General features: G+C 33.1%; 1 protein-coding gene across 1 annotated transcript in view; it reads right to left on the minus strand.

Moving 5' to 3' along the window:
- Positions 1–238: 238 nt before the first annotated feature.
- Positions 239–18,400, minus strand: part of LOC129791705 (HIV Tat-specific factor 1 homolog) — a 58,485-nt gene continuing 40,323 nt past the window's right edge. The window contains exons 3-6 of the mRNA XM_055830007.1: positions 1,653–1,819; positions 1,381–1,567; positions 1,166–1,302; positions 239–396 (exon numbers count right to left, since the gene is read on the minus strand). Coding sequence (XP_055685982.1) covers positions 297–396; positions 1,166–1,302; positions 1,381–1,567; positions 1,653–1,819 — 591 coding nt within the window. The 3' untranslated portion in view covers positions 239–296. The remainder of the gene's footprint in view (positions 397–1,165; positions 1,303–1,380; positions 1,568–1,652; positions 1,820–18,400) is intronic.

An 18,400-nucleotide genomic window follows, 5' to 3' on the forward strand; every position in this document is an offset into this window, starting at 1 on the left:
CATTAAAATAACACGCATACATAGAGATTTCTCTCTCACCTCTCTCGCGTCTTGAGAAATTCTAGCTAAGACAACCACCGACGGGTATAAAATTCTATAAAACTAATCTATAAATTCAAATTCAAAACCAACGACTTCCCAAATAAAACTTGAATATTCTCACAAAAAAAATCTTACGAAAAATGCAAAAGGGGAAGAAAATAATCAAAGAATAAATAAAAGAAGGACCAACAACTGCAAAGAAATGTTACAATTTATAGAAAATTTCCTCTAAAACTTTTCGTGGGAATTACAAATTAATCACTGTCATCGTCTTCCTTTTGCTTCTCCTTCTGCTCCAAATACGTATCCCATTTCTTCTTTCTCTCCAATGCCTCCTCTTCCGTCTCCACAATCCTTTCATGCAAAGCAAAGAAATTTTAAATATTCTATTAAATATCTGATAAATTGACACAGAAAGGTGATAGAAATAGTGGCGCACAGTTAAATGAATAAAAAGATAGCGATAAATTAAATTTGGAATCAATTGCAAAAGTATTTTCTAAAAAAAAAAGATTTAGAGCTTTGAAAATAATAATTAATTAATCATATGGATTTTTCTCATAAATTATATTTACTACTAGAGCAGACAAGCATATTCTAGCAGTTCTAGCAGTTTCACAAAAGAGTAATTTCCACGGAAGAAATTTCTGTCAGACGCAAAGGATTCCCCATAAGACTTAACAAAAAAACTGCTAGAACCGTTAAGCAGTTTATATGATTTGGTTAACATTCTAGCAGTTTTTAGCTTAAACTTCAGTGTTTTTGTACACCACTGCTCGAATTTGCTGAGTATCAATGTGTTAATGCTTTATAAATATTTAAAGTGTTTAACTGGAAAAGTAGGTAAACAAAAAATATAAGAATTTTACAAACTTCTTGCTTTTCTAGCAGTTGTAAAATAAATGTGATTTTGAAATCATAAAAAAATAAAAAGAATTAAAAAATATCACAAAATTGTTTTTTTTTCTTTTTCATCTGAAATGTTATCCTTTGTCAACTAATAAGTTTAAAACTTTCTAGCAGTTTTTAGTAAGTACTTCAGCAATAAATTGAAGAAAAAAAAATAAGGCAAAATTTTTAAAAACTTTGCACCACCAGGGAAGAAAATAAAAGAACAACTTACTTGTACTTCGTCTTTCCATCCCACAATTCAGCTGTGAGCTTCTTCTGACCGAAGAATCGTCCATGGAGGAGCTTCACGACCAAGTCTGCCTCATCTGGGTCAGCCATCGTCACCTGTGCAACTCCCTCGGGATGTCTCTGCATGAGAGAAGAGAAAGAAGAGAGTTCCATGACAAATCTACTGGAAAACACGCGATATGAATTCCCCTCGCTTACATCGTAAATGATAACTTTCCGCACTGTTCCGCATTTCTTGCACTCCTCCCGTAGGTCATTCTGATACTCAAGAATTAATTGGACTTCCTTGTCGAAGGTCTCGGGTGTGAATAAATTTTTAACAGTGACCACGCGCTCGTGCCTCGCCCTCTCACCACGCATCTTGTCCGGGCGCCAATCGAACAACCTGCGGCGGATTAAAAATTCAATTTACATCAGAAGCTTTTCATCAAAATTTCACACACTCTGCCGGAAAATCTCAATGTACTAACTTTTCCTTCATCTTCTTCACCTTCTCCTTGTCCTTCTTCCTGCGTTTGGGCTTCAGTGCGGGATTATATTCGCCACGCATGTGGAATTCAGCTCGTTCAACGCGCAATTTTCTCCCCCGAATCTCATATCCATCGAGAATATTTAGCGCCAAGTCCACAGATTCCACCTGGGGCGGAGCGAAATGAGAAGAGTTAATAAATTAATTTATGTGCCAATTCTTCGGGGAGGCTTCCCCACTGAAAAATTCATTCATTTTCACGGGAAATACACACAAAAGCATGACAGTTGCGTGAAAAATTGATCCATTTCCTTCAAATTTAATTCCTCTTTCACCAAAAAAAATCTATACAAATAAAATGTGGGTTTGTTTCAACATATTCAACAGATGTGGTATCTCCTTGGAAATATTTAGTGGAATGGTGGTGGGGAAGAAAGTTTTTCCCCTTTTTATCAACTTTATAATAATTTTGAACATTTTTATGCTTTAAAAAAAAACATAAATATGAATTTTCATTAAAAAATCGATTTTTTGTAAAAATTCTAGCAGTTTTTTGTATTTACCTCATCATAGTTTCCACCTGCCTATTACTGTTAATTAATTTATAAAAGTAAAAATTTAGGAAAAAAAATTCAAAATAATAATTCTGGAATTTAAACAAAAGTAATTAGAATACGAATAAAATAAATAATAAGAAAAAATTAAAAGAAAAAAAATTCTAATTTTCTTCCATTTCTTTTAAGGTTTTTTACGATAAATTTAAAAGTTAATAAAATTGACGGTAAATTATAAATCATAAAGAAAAGAAAATAATAGATAGACCTAATTAATTTCTAGCACTTTTTCATTATTTACCTCAGTGAGGTAAAACTTTACATTTAAAACGAAGGAATTTCCCTCAGAAAAGTAATTTAAAAAGATGAACGCGGTTTTAGTAAATTTCAGAGGAAATGAAGGCAGATTTTTTAATTTTTTTTAAAATTCATTTTCAAGCATTTTTTTTAAAGCTTTACGGCTCCAGCCTTTTCAAGCCACATGACCATTTCAAGCATCTTAAGAAAATTATTTTGGCGCCAAAAAAGCACTAAATGTTAACCCTAAAACTTATTTCTCCACCGCAAATAGTTGAAAATGTCTTTAGCACGCTTTTCCCGCGCATTTTTCTCGCACTGAGCGTAAAGCACGCTGGGGTTGCGTTATTTGAAAAATTTGCCTTCAAGTGATTCATCATCAAATTGAAATCTCTCTGTGCACATGGCAGAAATTATGCTAAATGTTTGATCTTGAAAATTTATTCGCACACACCACATGGAGTGGCTCCGCGAAATTTTTGTCTAATTTTGTGAAGAAAAGAAAAAGAAAAAGTCTGCGTTGCCACGCAAAATGAATACTCAGCAATTTCTCGTACAACTTCAGCGCAAATCACGAGGATTTTTTTTTTCATTGCGAAATTGATCATTTCGTCGATTGAGACGGGGTTCGATGGAAAGTGCCGATGGTGCTCTTGAATTTCCAAGAAATTCCATCGTGAATTCCTCGCTAGGAGTGATCAAATCCTCAACATCATACCTTTATTTTATTCACCAGAGAAACAAATAAAACTCCAAATAAACTGACTCACATGTGATCAGATTTTCAAGTTCTCCCTTCCTCACTCGCCTCTTGGCTCCCTTTTTGCCTATACTCTTATCCCACATCGTGGATCATATCGCATTTTAAATATATACACAACAACTCCGATTGTCATGAGATAAAAATAGCCCAGTGACGGAGGATAAAACGCATAAAATTTATGTGTAAATTACAAATTACACCATACAACACTTGCCGCTAGATATTGAGACACTAAATTCACTTACTGCAACGCAACATGGATGAAAGGAGGGCGATAAGAGGAATTTACAAGAGATATCGAGATAAAAATCAGCACGTTTTGCCCTCACGCAATCTCAATGTGAATTTTAACTTTAAATTTTCCTCTTATGGGAGAGATAAAGAGAGGATCCTGTAGAATCTTAATAACTTCAACGTTAAATTCAATGAGATTAAGTAGAACGAGTAGAGTCAATTCAAAGAAAATCAGATCAGTCAATACTTAAGTTTCCTTAAAAAAGGCTTAAGTTTTTAGATTTAGCTCAGTTTTATAGGTTAGGCTTAAGCTTTCTGAGCTAGGCCTTAGTTTGTTTTAGGCTAGGTCTAAAAGATCAAAGCTAAGCTTAAAGTTTTTATGCCAAGTCTAAGTTTTTACGTTCCTTAAGTTCTTCTTCTCCTCAATTTTAGTTTTTACGGCTTTTGGATTCCTTCGGATCCATATAGTCAAGTTTTTAAGTTAGGTCTAATTTTTTTTGGAGTTAGATCAGAAATTTTTGGCTAAAACTCGTATTTTTTAAACCAGTCTAATTTTTTTTTAAATCAGGCTAAAGATTATTTAAGCTGGACTCGTAAAATTTTTCAAAGTCAGGTCTTTAAGATTTGTACAGTAAGTAGAGATGGATCGGGACAGGTACTTTAATTTTATGATTTTACTAATTCACCTTAATCGGACTAAGCAAGACTTAGAGTAAAATTTAACTATAAGTCCGGTTTAAGTTTCCTAAGCTAGCTTAAGGTTTTCTCTAACCAGTCTTAGCTTAAGCTTTTTATATACAATACATATAAGTATTTCAAGCTAGGCTTTAGTTTTTTAAATTAAACTTAGACTAGGCTTAGGTTTTCTAAGTTAGGCCCAAATTTTTTTTTAAAAAAGGCTTAATTTTTTTAAACTAGTTCTAAGTTTTTAGAAAAGACTTGAATTTTTTAACTTAAAATTTAGAGATGTGATAAATCTTCTAATCATATTTTAAATTAAAATGTAAAGGTATAAATAAAATTAAGTTCTATTTGAAAGTTAGATTAGACAGAAGCTAGGAATTCAAAAGACCTACAGCACGACACATGACCCAACAGAAGTGATTAAATTCAACTTAAACCAATCTCATATCACGTCTCCCCTGAAGGACAAAGGAAAGAGCAAATTCTCAACTTCTTGACACTTTCTTAACCAATAACAGTCCTCAACAATAAAAATCCTTTTATTGCCATTCTTGTACGTATTATTTTTGCCATTTCTACGTGTTTTTCCCCGCCTTGACGGTGAATGCCATAAATTGCAAAAGGTACAAAACATTCCCCTTCCGATAGAATCTGTGTGAAGCAATTTGCGGGGGTTGTGAATTGAATGTATAAGAAAGAAAAAAAAAAAAAAAGTGTCGCACAAATTAATCCACAAAAGGTGAATAGCGCCTGTAAAAATTTGTGATTTATCCATTTTGGTTTAATGGGAATTCCTTTTCTTTTGTTTTGCGCACCGAAAATGGGCAAAATGGGAAAATTTAACGATTTAAGCGCTAAAATTCGCATTAAGGGAAGTATTGTTGGGTGAAGAAAATTTCTCATGCCCCGGTGGAGCTTCTCTTTGACTATATTTGCCATTGCGGGACAATATGATGCTGTCCAGAGATTCTTGTGGGGGGCTTTAGGCACACCAGCTGAGCCCAAAGTGGCTCTGCGTTGGCTCCACTATGGAGGACATGATCATAAATTTAATTGTAGTATCTTGTTTTGTCGTTTTAATGAGACTATTTAGGAGAGGAAACTTTATATGGACCATTAAGCGTTATTACAATAATTTTCACATCATGTGTCATTTCACATTCACTGCCATTCAATTTATACATATATATATTGTGGTCATTGAAATTGGATTAATCAAAGTTTTTTTTATTGTAATTATGATTAATGTTTTTTTCGGTCCAACTCTCATAGGCTCCGATGCCTTGACCGGAGATTTCTTTTTCGCGCGCAAAATGATGCCTCATCTTTTCAATATTTTTATTAACACCTACATCAAATCTCGTGTATTCAATGTTAAGCAATTTTATGTGGAGACAATAAAAGAAGTTGCCACCGCGAGTAGCCCAAAATGATAAATGGTGGTCATTTGAAAATACTACAAGACCAGGGAGTTTGGGGCGGGCAAAAAAACAACATGGAGTGCGAAAAAAAATGTGCCGAGAGCCTAGAAAAAATAACACATCGTGCTTTTTTTTCCTTCCAGCTTGGAAATACAGTGTGAGTTATTTCTTAAAAGCAATTGCACATAAATCACACGAAGCGGGCGGACAAGTATCAGCAGCATTTGCTTTCAGTGCACTTCGGTGGATACTCTACAACATAAAATGAGTGGTGAAATAATAAATTTTCTTCCCATGATGCGGTACCGCGAATAAACTGCTGGTCCCATTGATTCATTGGCCGATTGACAATTAATCATTTTGGTAATTCGATGGTATTATGTGTGTGTGTGTCGATCAACATTCGAGAGACTTCTGCCCCTTTTTTTGCAGCCCCCATATCATGTGCAATTTGTAAAGCAAATAACGATTCACTAAATGACTTCATATCCGGATGGCAATTCATATTTTAGCATCGGGAGAGCTTAAAAGTTCTCGGCCGGGACACATTTTATTTATTTTTTTTATTCTTTGGGCTAATTTAGGTTAATTTAGGAGTTATGCTGTTTATTCCTGGACAATAATGTGAAGCATAAGCTGCATAGTGCTTTGAAATACTCTAAACTTGAATTTAAATATATATTTAATAATTAACTGATGGTCCAATCAACATGGAAAGATCAACACTGCTAGTTAGGCTAGTTATTATTGGACAATATACTTCAATTAGTTGGGGTCCAACATATTTAAAAATCGTATTTAATGATTAGCTGATGGTCAAATCCAATTTCAAAATTAATTTTTTAATCAAAACTTTTATGATAAAAATTATTTTTGTTCTGCTTCTACATAATGCTTCATATGCTCAGTATCAAATTAAATATTATATTTTTAATATAAAGATTTAAAAATTTAATCATTACGCTCTTCTAAGAGCAAAAATCGATTCTTTTCATAAACAACTGGTCAGTTCTATAAATAATTTAAGAGTATTTATCCTTCAGATGCGTATGCTTCGTGTAAGTTTGATTCAAGTGCGTATGTTTCAAATACGAATGAGTTAGAAATCTCTTATCAAAAGTTCCTGAGAAAATAAGCAAAATACGATAAAAACTCCCTAAAGCTTTTTGTATAGTTCTTAATGGAGCTTATGATTCAAGAGCATAAGATTAAAATCAACAACTCCAGAACAAACTATCCTAAAAAATCTTTCAGATAAAGATTTTTTAAAGTTTTAGGTTTAAAACACATTTCTTTCAACATACTTTTTACAACTTTATTCATTCAGGCCCCAAAAGCCAATTACTTTTGAACCTCCCAAGTAAAACGTATCAATGAATCTCTACTTAAAAATATCCATTGTGTTGGATGTGATTTCATATTAATACAGAATTCTGATATCAGAATGAATCAACTCTGTAGTATAGAAGGGTATGAATGAAACATTTTTTTCCCAACTTCCTTTTTGGAAAATAATAAATTCTGCAGAGTCAGACGGATAAGAAGCATATAATTTGGCCGTCCATCAATCACTCACATACACAGAGACCAAAGAGACTTCTGGGTGGTTCCTTAGGGGCAAATTTAAGAAATATCCAGGTGGATCGACGCGTGGGGGTTTTTTGCAAACTAAAATTATTCACCCACTTTTGGCTTTTTGACTTTTTTCCATCTGGCAAATTAATTTTATGTAACAGAGAAAATTTGCTGAATGCGATTTTATCTCCCAAATTACCCCAGATTAAGCTGGATTTTTACTCGTGGGATTTTTTATAATGGACCGATTGGCTGTTCCCATGCACTTTATCAGAGTATTTAAATTTAATTAATTTTTTTTAAATCAATTAGGCATTTTTAATTGAAATGGTTAATTCTGCAAAATACTTTATTCCTCATAATGCAATAAGAATGTTTCATTTATTTAAAACGTTTTTAATGTAAATTGAAGAATTTTATTGCAAAGAGATAAAATGAAATTCAAATACTTTTTGAATTAATTTATTAAAGGCTTCATTGAGTCATTTATGATCAGTACAGCACCTGTTTATCCCCATCGATGCTTCCCTGTGCGCATTGCATTGATTCATCGCAAACATTCTCAACATGATTTCAATGCATAAATCTCCAAATGAGCGCGGTATGAGATGAAAGTGGTCTCGATAAATTGCCAGCTTGGCATATTTTGAAAGGTTAAACCAGCCGTGCGACGTTACTTTTTGCTGCAAAATGACTGTATTTAGATGGTGCCCAAATTGGCAGGTGAGGATGGGATTGGGACGCTGAGAAAGCACACCCAGAGGGCAATCCAGGGTGATAAATTCAATTTTTCACCAGACTGCCGCTTTTTGCTATCAATTAATAAATTGCAAACTACTACTAAATACTGCGTGCGTGATGTAATTGATTATTATAATTAAGTTGCAACTCCCGGGAGGAAGACGGCGCGGCATTAGATAGTGATGAAAATCACTTGAAACATTCAAGATGTCTCAATGAAAAAGGAGTTTATTCATTTCCTTGGAACATTAAAAAAAAGCCGAGCAAAGTTTTCTATTTTCCATTAGATCAGCTGAGATAAGTCAGGAATTATTTGCAAAAAAATTAAAACAATGACGTCATTATTGTGTTTTTGTGGTTTTTTACTCTTAAGAGTGAAAAGTGAAACATAAAAACATTGAAACATGCGTTCCTTTATCCCGAAATTTATTCTATAAATGAATTCAAATAGAATTTTTTAGGTAAAACGTCTTTTTCGACTTCTTCTGTGTGAATTTCATGTATTTCTTACTAGGAAAAATAATTGCCTTCATAAAAAATTGGGAAAATTAAATGTTTCAACGCGAAATACATGAAGCACCCGCACTGATGTTTCATCGATGTTTTTAAAGAGGTATTTTCATGTTTCTTATATGGAGAAAAAATCTATTTTTCGATTTATTACTCTTTCTGATTTCAAATGTTATAAAATATTCAAATTAATAGAAGAACAATAGAAACTTACTACTAAATAATTCAAATTTTAAAGTTTGTAAACAAAAAAACAGCCTGTGTGGCATATCTTGAGAGAAGTTTCTCCTCTTAATCGCTCAGTTTATTTCCAATCAGCTCAACGTACTGGAAGGTTGGTACAGAGCGTATATACAGAGTTAATTCAATCAATTGGGCCATCTCATACGCGCCGTAAATTTGCACATTCGATAGCTAATCGAACGCTAAACACACCATGCTTCCTCCCCAAACAACCCATCAGTGTTGCAGCAAACGTGCAAAGGTGTGCAATTGTTTGCTTCAGCAAAAATCCCAAAAACTCTCCGCTTGTACACCCAGAGAAAGTTTGTGATTTACCTGCACGCCTCTCTGAAACACGACGCGTGAATTACCGGTGAAAATGTTCTTGATATCCAAGCGCGAGGGGTATTCAAATGTTAGGAATTTCAGCATTTGCAAGTGAAATCACGGTGGGATCTCCTATGTCAAGTATGGAGGAATACTTTAAATTCATTTCCCCGCACGTTACACAATGTTTGGAATTGAAAAGTTCTATTGGCTTTTGCAGCAAAGTGAAATTGTAACAATTTTCACGATGTGAAAATTTATTTAAACCACATTTTGAAAGCTCTACTCCCAAAGCTTTTTCATGTGAATTTAAATTGGGGATGGAATTTTACATATATGTGTGTGTGAATTTCATAATAAATTAATGAAAACGGGGAAAGTTCATGATGAATTTTAGAACATCTGCGGAATGGGAACAAAAAATATGCATTTTGGGTGGAAAAGTTCATTTGAAGTTTATTTTAGAAACGTCATCAATTCAAAATGCTTTGTTTCGCGAAATCACGCTTTAATTCTTCATTAAAAAAAATCATTTTCTAAAACAGAAATGTTCGAGGAATTTCCGTATTTTACATGATAAAATTATACTTTATTAACGGAGCAAGCACGTTTGCATCCGTTCACTTTGCTTTCAAAATCCGATCTGTCATTTTTGCCGCCAAATTATTCCTTTTTCCCCACATTTTCTATTTTCACCACTCGAATTTACCACCGTTATTATCCCGCTTTGAGTGCGCGCGAAATTCAAATGTTATTTGTCATAAGTTTTCGGAACAAGAATAGAAAAAACTCCTTCAGCAAAACCATCCCTTAAGGGTTTTCTTCAATTTCCCCTTTGGAATTCATGTGAATAAATTATTCTTGTACTGTTACTCACCCTGTGGCAGTGTTAAATGTAAAATAATAGACAATTACAGCAATATATTGGGAAGATATGCAAACATTGAGCATAAATATTTGTTCTTTTTGGTCATGTTGTAATTTGTGTTCAATTGACAAAAAATCATTTTTATTTGTTTGTCTTATGCTGCGCGAGAGGTGGGACACATAATGTGTGGTGTCTAAAAGCACTTCAATTTGAGATGATTTTGACTATGATGAAATTTATTCCTCTCTCTCTCTCAGCGTTTACCTTTAATCAATAAGGTGAGATTTTGCTAATTGGTTAACTGTTAAACTTTACGGTTAATATTAAAGGTATATGGATAGAAGATGAATAGAAGATTCGTGGAGAAGAATATACATACATATGTACATATATAGATAAAATAAAAGGATGAAGATGGGAAAATTGTGGCGCATAAATGACATTTGAATGGAATGACATAGACATGTGAGGCATCAATGTGAGATTAACATATTTAATGGTAAAAATGATTTTATTGAATTTTTACTCATTAATTTGCCTACACGTCAATACGTTGTTAATGTGCGTGTGAGAAGGAATTTCAGGACCACACCTGTTTACATGTCACGAGTAATGTGGATTTGAGTGAAGGTGAACCGATGATGCTTGTTTTGCTTCTGTGCGTCGCCTCCGGATGATTTCTTCGGCATGGTGGACAAGCACACGGCACCTTATAGCGTCAGTTTGATCACATTGTTAATTATTCATGACATCCCAGACTCATATATTCAGCACATTTCGCTGGAAATTTCGTGTGGATGAGAATGGAGACAAATTGAGCGAAAATCTATGGATGGTGACTCGCAATGGTGAGGTCACACTGATTATTACCATTCTCTTACAAGGGGCGAGTCACACACTGTGTGTCTGATTGAATATGCAAATTGGCGTAAATTGAACCATCTTAATTACCCACATAAACCTAAAAGAATCTCTTTCGCAGGCCCTCTCTGTACACACTCTCTTTAAAAGCCAAAATCCAAATTACTCAATTGGTTGCGCAGCAAATTTCGTTGACTTCTTGCAGACTCAAATGGATTATACTTTACTTGAATGGGGCGAGGGAATGAAAGTGGGACACCCAGAAAATCTGTCTTCACAAAGTTTTACTTTTTTTTTATTCCTTCGCTCACTGAAACCCCACCAAATAAGGAACCACAAACCGCGCAAGACTTGATTATTTCCGTGCAAAAGAAAATCTCACTTCATTAATTTCAAAATCATTTACATCAATTTATTTGTCTGACGATTTATTGCATTTTGCTCAATGTTATCGCGCAGAATCACTTTTTGAATATTCAAATTTTTCCACCTACTCTTTTGAATTTCTTCAACTCCGCGCTCGCGAGGAGTAAAAGTTGTCATGAGGTTGAGAAAAAAAAGAGATGATGTGAAGCAAATTTGAATAAAATGTCTTGTCAATCAGATGATTTGCTGAAAATGGCTTAAAGACTTTAGGAAGTAGGTTAAGACTTGTTTTTTTTTAAAACATTTTTATGGACAATACAAGCTTCAGTTTTTAATGCTTGTCCTATGGAAGGTCTCTTGGGAAAGTGGGAAAGCTGTTAGAATTTACGCATTTTAAATGTTGTCATTTTTTTGGTTTTTCTTAAACTTGGTTTTCCAATGTTGGTTAAATTTGTAGCCTAATTATTGAAATGTAAGAAAATTACATTTCCCCATCTAAAGTGCGACGTCATCTTGAGATTTTCCGACTTTTCCACAGAACTGCCCTAAAACGCAAAGGTAGGTTTTTCTCAGGATCTACTGGGTGGATTTTGATGGGATAAAAAGCAAATGGAAGAGGAACTTCCAATGCAGATTTTGATGTACCAGAATTTTGAATTTCCATTCAGGGGCTGAGAAAAGTGGAAAAATGAGACGTTTGATTAGATATTTTTGACGTTTTTTCATTTTTCTCAGCCCCAGAATGGAAATTCAAAATTCTGTTCCGGTACATTTTCCACTGACATGTTCTCTTTCATTTGCTTTTTACCCCATGAAAATCCATCCAGTGGATCCTGAGAAAAGCCTATCTTTGTGTTTTGAGGAAAATCACAAGACGGCGGAAAGTGATTTTCTTACTCTTCATTAATAAGTCTTTAAATGTGGCCAACACCGGAAAACCAAATTTAAGAAAAACTTTCCAAAAAATAAAAAAAAATTAATTTCACCAGCTCTCAAACCAGACCCTGCGGGTGGAAAGCTTTAAAAAAAAGTTTTTCAGGATCAGATTCAAAAGTTATTAATGTTAGTCAAGCTGAATTGGAACTGAATGGATTATTGGATAATTTTTTACAATTTTCTCTATTTAAACATGACTAAAACAGAGCCTGGATATTTTAGTGCAAATAATTAAATTAAATTAAATGCAAAGATATGACGAATATTCTGAATTTTTCCGAAGATAAGAATATTTTCATGTAATAAACATCCCTTGTATACGAATATGAAGTTACTAGTCAACCCGAGCCCCCAATCACGTGTGAGCAAACTCCATTTTAAGCTCTAAAAGGGGGGCGTATATTAGTAAGGGGGATGAATAATACGGTACCCCGAAAAATTTTTAAAATAAAAAAAATCCCGTTATCTGACCCTTCAGCAGGTAGAAAATGGGAAAAAATCAATTTTTCTGTGGGGGCGCTATAAAAGGGGGTTGGGGCGGAATCCCAAATAGCGCTTGCAACTCGTATTGACCCCCTCTACCCCCATACCAAATTTCATCAAGATCGGCCCAGCCGTTTCGGAGGAGTTCATGTGCCACAAACAAACAAACAAACAAAATTTTCAGCTTTATATATTAAGATTACAGTTAAAATTCACGAAATATTCGTATTCTGAATTCGCGAGAATGAATTAAAAACGTTAAAAAAATCAGGATAATGAATAATTGCTTTACAATCCATAAAGAACAAAGTAGGTACACCACATAGTAGCATTTTCCCACCCTTGTTATTTTAACATCACGAAACCTCGCTAAGCATCTTAATAAAAATCCGTATGAATAAATAAGAATAAAACAAAAAACCCTCCCAAATCACATTTCTGACCGAGAAATTCTTCTTGTCTGTTGAGAGAAATTTCGTCATGACATTCACATTCATCCTGCACGAGGAAAAATACTTTGTATGCTGCCCTTGAAAACAACCATTAAATGATACACATTTTGATTACTAAATCCGTTTGGCCTCAATAAACTCCCAAACATCTGCAAGAAATATTGACAGTTTATTGAAATCTTTTCCTTTCCCTCCTCCTCAATAAAAAAATAAACAAATAAACCGCCAAAACTCTGCAAATTCAATCAATTAGAACTTTTTATTGGCTCACAGACACTCAACACCCGAAAGATCATTAAAATGTTATTTTTTGTGTCACATTTTGCAAAAGCAATTTCCTGTGTTTAACCCCTTCTGTGTGTTCGCGCCGCCAACAAAATTGACAATCAGTGGAGTAATTTACATTCACTCGCCTTGAAATTTTATTCAATTTCATGAGGAATATTTTGTTGCAATAAATTGCACCAATTGCAGATGTGATATCACGCCTAAAATACTTAGCTATTGCGTGAGATCACCAATTTAGACGTGATCGCAAGAGAGCAAAAACTATCTCTTTGAGATGCGCCCAAAAGCCCCTTTTGCCATTCATAGAGAACTCTGTATTATGTGTGTCTCAAAAGTCGGCATTCTTGTTGATTTACGATAGACATTTAGGAGTCTCCTCATGCGCTAAAAGTCTGCAAAATTGCTGATCTTCTCATAAAGAACAAAAAAATGAAACCACATCCAATTGGATTATGTTTGCGTGGAGACGATAAAGGGTGATTTAGAAGATCAATGGGGAGGAAAGAAAAGCCACAAATTGGAATTTTATTCTTTGCCTTTTGAAGAGAATTTCTTGGAAATTTTGAAAGAAAAAAAAATAAAGAGACGATTTAATGGAAAATTTATTTTTAAAAAATCAAAAGGAGATTGGTCTTAATCAGAACCTAAAAGTTCTTGAAGTTTTTTTTAAAACTTTGATCGATTTAGACTTTATTAAACTGGTGGAATTATTAAATTTATAATCCTTCAATTTTCTTTGTTTTACAGTAAAATCAATTATCAAGATGGAGACGCCTGGTCATGAATTCTCTAAGATTGAAAAACTCCCGTGATAAACTCCTGAAGGCTTTTGCGCTTTAAAAGAAACGTGAAAACCGGGAAAATCTTACGGGAGTTTATTACGGATGCATTATTTTTCTTAAAGAATCAAGCTCACGTAAAGTTTTCTTCACTTTTTCCCTGCAAAAAACCTTTGGGAGTTTATCACGAGAGTTTTTCACTCTTAGAGAATACAGCCCCTGGTTGTTACAGAAAATTATTTCTATTTATCATTCATCTTAAATCTTTAACTTCCAATAATTTCCTCAATGTATTCGCACGAATTTAACAAGCAACTGAACCATTGAAAAGCAATATCGCTTTTCCGAAAATAAAAGATCACACTTTTCACCACACTTGATGGTTCTCATGTGTTTTATAGGCAATCTCTCAATTTACACCACATTCTCTCTCTCTCCCTCCCTCTTACAATGTGGGGAACCTCAGCAAATCCATCAATATTATGATGCATCTGCACAAGTTCTTGGTCATATAATTAGTAAATAACGATGGTTGGGTAATAATCTGTGTTGAAAATAGAATTTTATCTACTCAGCAACAAAAAGTGTCTTGATCGGAGATTTTCGAGCAAGTCTCCGCATGCAGCTTAAAGAGTTTTGTGATTGGCGACGCACAAGTGATCACATGGAATTTCAGACGATATTTTTCGAGATCATTAACTGAATTTTCAGTTTATTTTCCTATTGAAATCCATACTCGCGGCGATTGTGGCAGCTACATTATGAGTTTTATAAATAAAAGAAGTAGAATCTGTGGAATTTATTGACAAACACTTGAAATGTTGTAGACAAAATAAAAGATAAAATTAAATACAGAAAGATGAGCTTGAAATGATCATTTGTTCGAATTTCTTTTAATTTGACGAAAAAGATTTATTTTAAAAAAATGTGATAGGAGAGATTGTCGGAAGATTAATCAAAAAATTTCCATAAAAGCTCAAGAAAAACGAATGTTTCAGAGGAAAAAATAACAGAGGGCGAAAGGAGTTCATTCAGTTTGAGGCTCTTGTGATATAAAAGTTAAATGTAGCATAGTATTCTATGCTCTGATATGCATATGCTTCAACCAAAAGAAATGAGGTAAAATGGGGGCGTGACTTTACATATTCGGGTTAAATTATCTTCAATTTAAAATGTCTATCAAATAATTTTTACCACAAAAAATTCTCCAAAAGAATCTTCAACAAAATTGGAACACTACCGCAATTATCACAATAAATTCTTTCCTAAAATTACTTTGAACTTAATAATAATTCTTTGAAGCAAAGAAATTACAAAAAACGTGATTTTCAGCAAGAAACTTTGATTACTAATACTCCTAAAAAGAATTTCAATTTTTTTTTCTAATAGAATAATAAGATTTTTAATTAACTGATTGTAGTCCAAGAGACGGAAATATTTTTTTCAACAATTTTCATTTTTTCTTCGTAAAAAAATCTGCACAATCTGGCAGAAAAAGGCGTAATTTTATGCACATAATTTGTCTGGGCATTTTCAGTTGTTCCTTTTAATAAGAAGAATTCATTGAAAGAAAAGGTGTGAATTGCTGGTCCCACCACATGGCAGCAAATGCAATTCCACACCATTGAGATTAATTGAGTGAAAAACATTTTTACCTTTCTTTGGGAGAAATTTTCAATTGCTATAAAATGCAAAGGAAATGCTTTTAAGCTTTTGGGCTTTAATATCTGTTTTAGGTAGGTTTTTTCATAAAGGAATATATTTGTCCTTTATTTGGAAGATTCACTGGAAAATCAATATATTCTGCAAATTAAAACCCCTTAACTGACTTTCAATATAATTAAATTTTGTGTTTAAATTGAAATAAATCAAACATTAATTTCATTATCTTTCCAATATGCAATCTCTCCATATGGAAAATAATAAATTAATAACTCTTATCACTTAATGGATAATTGCACAAAATTTAGGGATCTAATTTCGAATCTCACATTGTCAATTTCAAATAATGAAATTCCCATCAATATAGTGATTTTCCTATCAAAACTTTCATTTAATTCAACGCAAGTGGGTTCAATTTAGATATCGATTTGTGTAAAATGGTTTAATAACCTCATTTGGGTATTAGAAAATACATATATAACATGCAATTCTGCTCACGAAGCTATCTACACATACACTACCCTTTAAAAGTTTCCGGGTAAGCAAAAATGGCGTATTTTTGAAGCAAATTTCAAGTGGCTTTATCTCCGACTTTGGTTAACCGATTTTTAAAAATTTACCAATTTTGAAAAGGGAATTAAAATACCTTTGCAACGACAATCTATTCATCAAAATCGGTGTACTAGCGGCCGAGATGCAAGAGGTCAAAGTAAAAATTTGGGAAATTGTGAAAAAAATACTTTTGCCTAGGTTTACCAATATGGCTGCCAAGAATTAACGGGTTGACCGATTTTCAAAAGTTTACCAGTTTTGGAAAGGTGAGAAATGTATCTTTCCAAAAGTGGTAAATTTTTGAAAATCGGTGAACCACAGCCGGAGATATAGCCATTTGAATTTTGCCTTCAAAAGTATCCCATTTTAGCCTTGCCCGGAAACTTTTCGCGGGTAGTGTATGTACTACATATATACATCATTACACTAAACATATCACTAAATTTGCTAATGATGAATCCAAAATTTGCGAGAGAATTATGCCATTATGTAGTTGCTACTGTGAATTTTATCCTCTCTCTGCTGAAATATTTGAGAGATGGATTAATCGTGAATTGAAATTGTGGTTCATTTTGTGGGAGAACTGTGGGCCTATGCAACGTGATTCTTAAATTTGATCTGTAATCATAGTTTATTTGAGCATGAGTTATGTGAACAATTATGCTCAAAAAACCACACACACATACACCAAAAATCTGTCTGTAAATATTGAAATAGAGAAATTTTGTTTATTTTCCAAACTATAGTCCGAAACAATCGTGTTTGTATTAGTGGAAAGAGGCAAAAACAGGGAGAAAATCTTCTATGAATATTCTCACTTTTCATCATAGTGTCGTCACATTTCCTACCACCCTGCCCGTATAGAAGTTCCGTGTGCACCAATTACAATAAACTCCATCTCACCCAGAATGCAAATTATATCACTCTTATGCTCACTTCACACATAGAAAAGAAACGTTACTTAAAAGAAAAGTCAGCACTATATTTGATGAAGTTCTTTTGGGATGTTATGAAGCTCCTTCTTCGTCTCTCTACTACTCCGGTGTTGGTGAGAAATTTGTGTTAGCACAACGTGCTGTCTGTTCTGCTATTAAAAGAAAATACAGAATGAACAGAAACGAAAAGAAAAAAAGGGAAAAATTCCTCTATGTCTGCTCGAGTGTCAAAAGTACTCTGTACATCACGCTTTTCCAGCATCAATTCAATGTGGGGTGTGTACAGAAGAAAAGAAAAATAAACGTACAGGAAATGTATTACAATGTAGATTCTTTTTTTTTTACTCATCTTCATTTTATAGAAAAGTTCGCATTTTATCCATCCACATATAGTCTCAATTCATTATCCTAATTAGAGGGAAATCATGAATAGTTAGGGAGCTAATTCACATTGACATTGCTCTTGTGAAAAGAACTCACAGAGATAAAGAAGATGGAAAATGTGGAAAATCCTTTTTTTTTCACCTTTTATCTTATGCAAGAGATTTTTCTTTTAATGTACAAAAAAAAAAACATAAAAAAGAACTGTGTAAATGTGAAGTTTATGAATTTTTCATCTTTTTAGATCTTCTTTTTATCCCTCTTTGACGTTTGAAACAAATAGAGTTTGTTCACAAATGAAAAAAAAAACCTTTTCAACTTCCTTTACTTATTTTATAAGTTTTAAAATTCATTTATAAGATTTTCGTCAGTTTTCCTTGGATCTAGAACTTTCAAACATACTTTTAACATACTTTTATTTTCAGATTTTTCAACGTTTTTGGGACTTTTAAGATTTTTTATTGTTTTTCTTATGAGTTCCAGCTAAAAAAAAATTAAAAAATAAAAAGGAAAAAAGATTTAAAAAAAAATTCTAATAGGTTTAAGGAATATACCTATATGGGATTTCTAAAGATTTTAATTAAACATGAAATTGATTTTTCAAATTTTATTTTTTAAACTTTTTAAATTTTCATAAAAAAATTAATTATTTAGTATTCATCACAAGATTCATGATAAAACATTTAAAACCTAAACGATTTTGGAAGAAATCCATCAGCCGTATAGCTCAAAAAGAAGAAGATGAAGATCTTTAAACTAATATTTAAAAAATTTAAAGAAATCTTTCAAATTTTGTATTCAAGAAGCAAAATGTTCTTTAACAGAAAATGCAAATTGGATTCCAAACGAAAATTCTTT

This window comes from Lutzomyia longipalpis, chromosome 3 (assembly GCF_024334085.1).
Source record: "Lutzomyia longipalpis isolate SR_M1_2022 chromosome 3, ASM2433408v1".
Taxonomy (NCBI): Eukaryota; Metazoa; Arthropoda; class Insecta; order Diptera; family Psychodidae; genus Lutzomyia; species Lutzomyia longipalpis.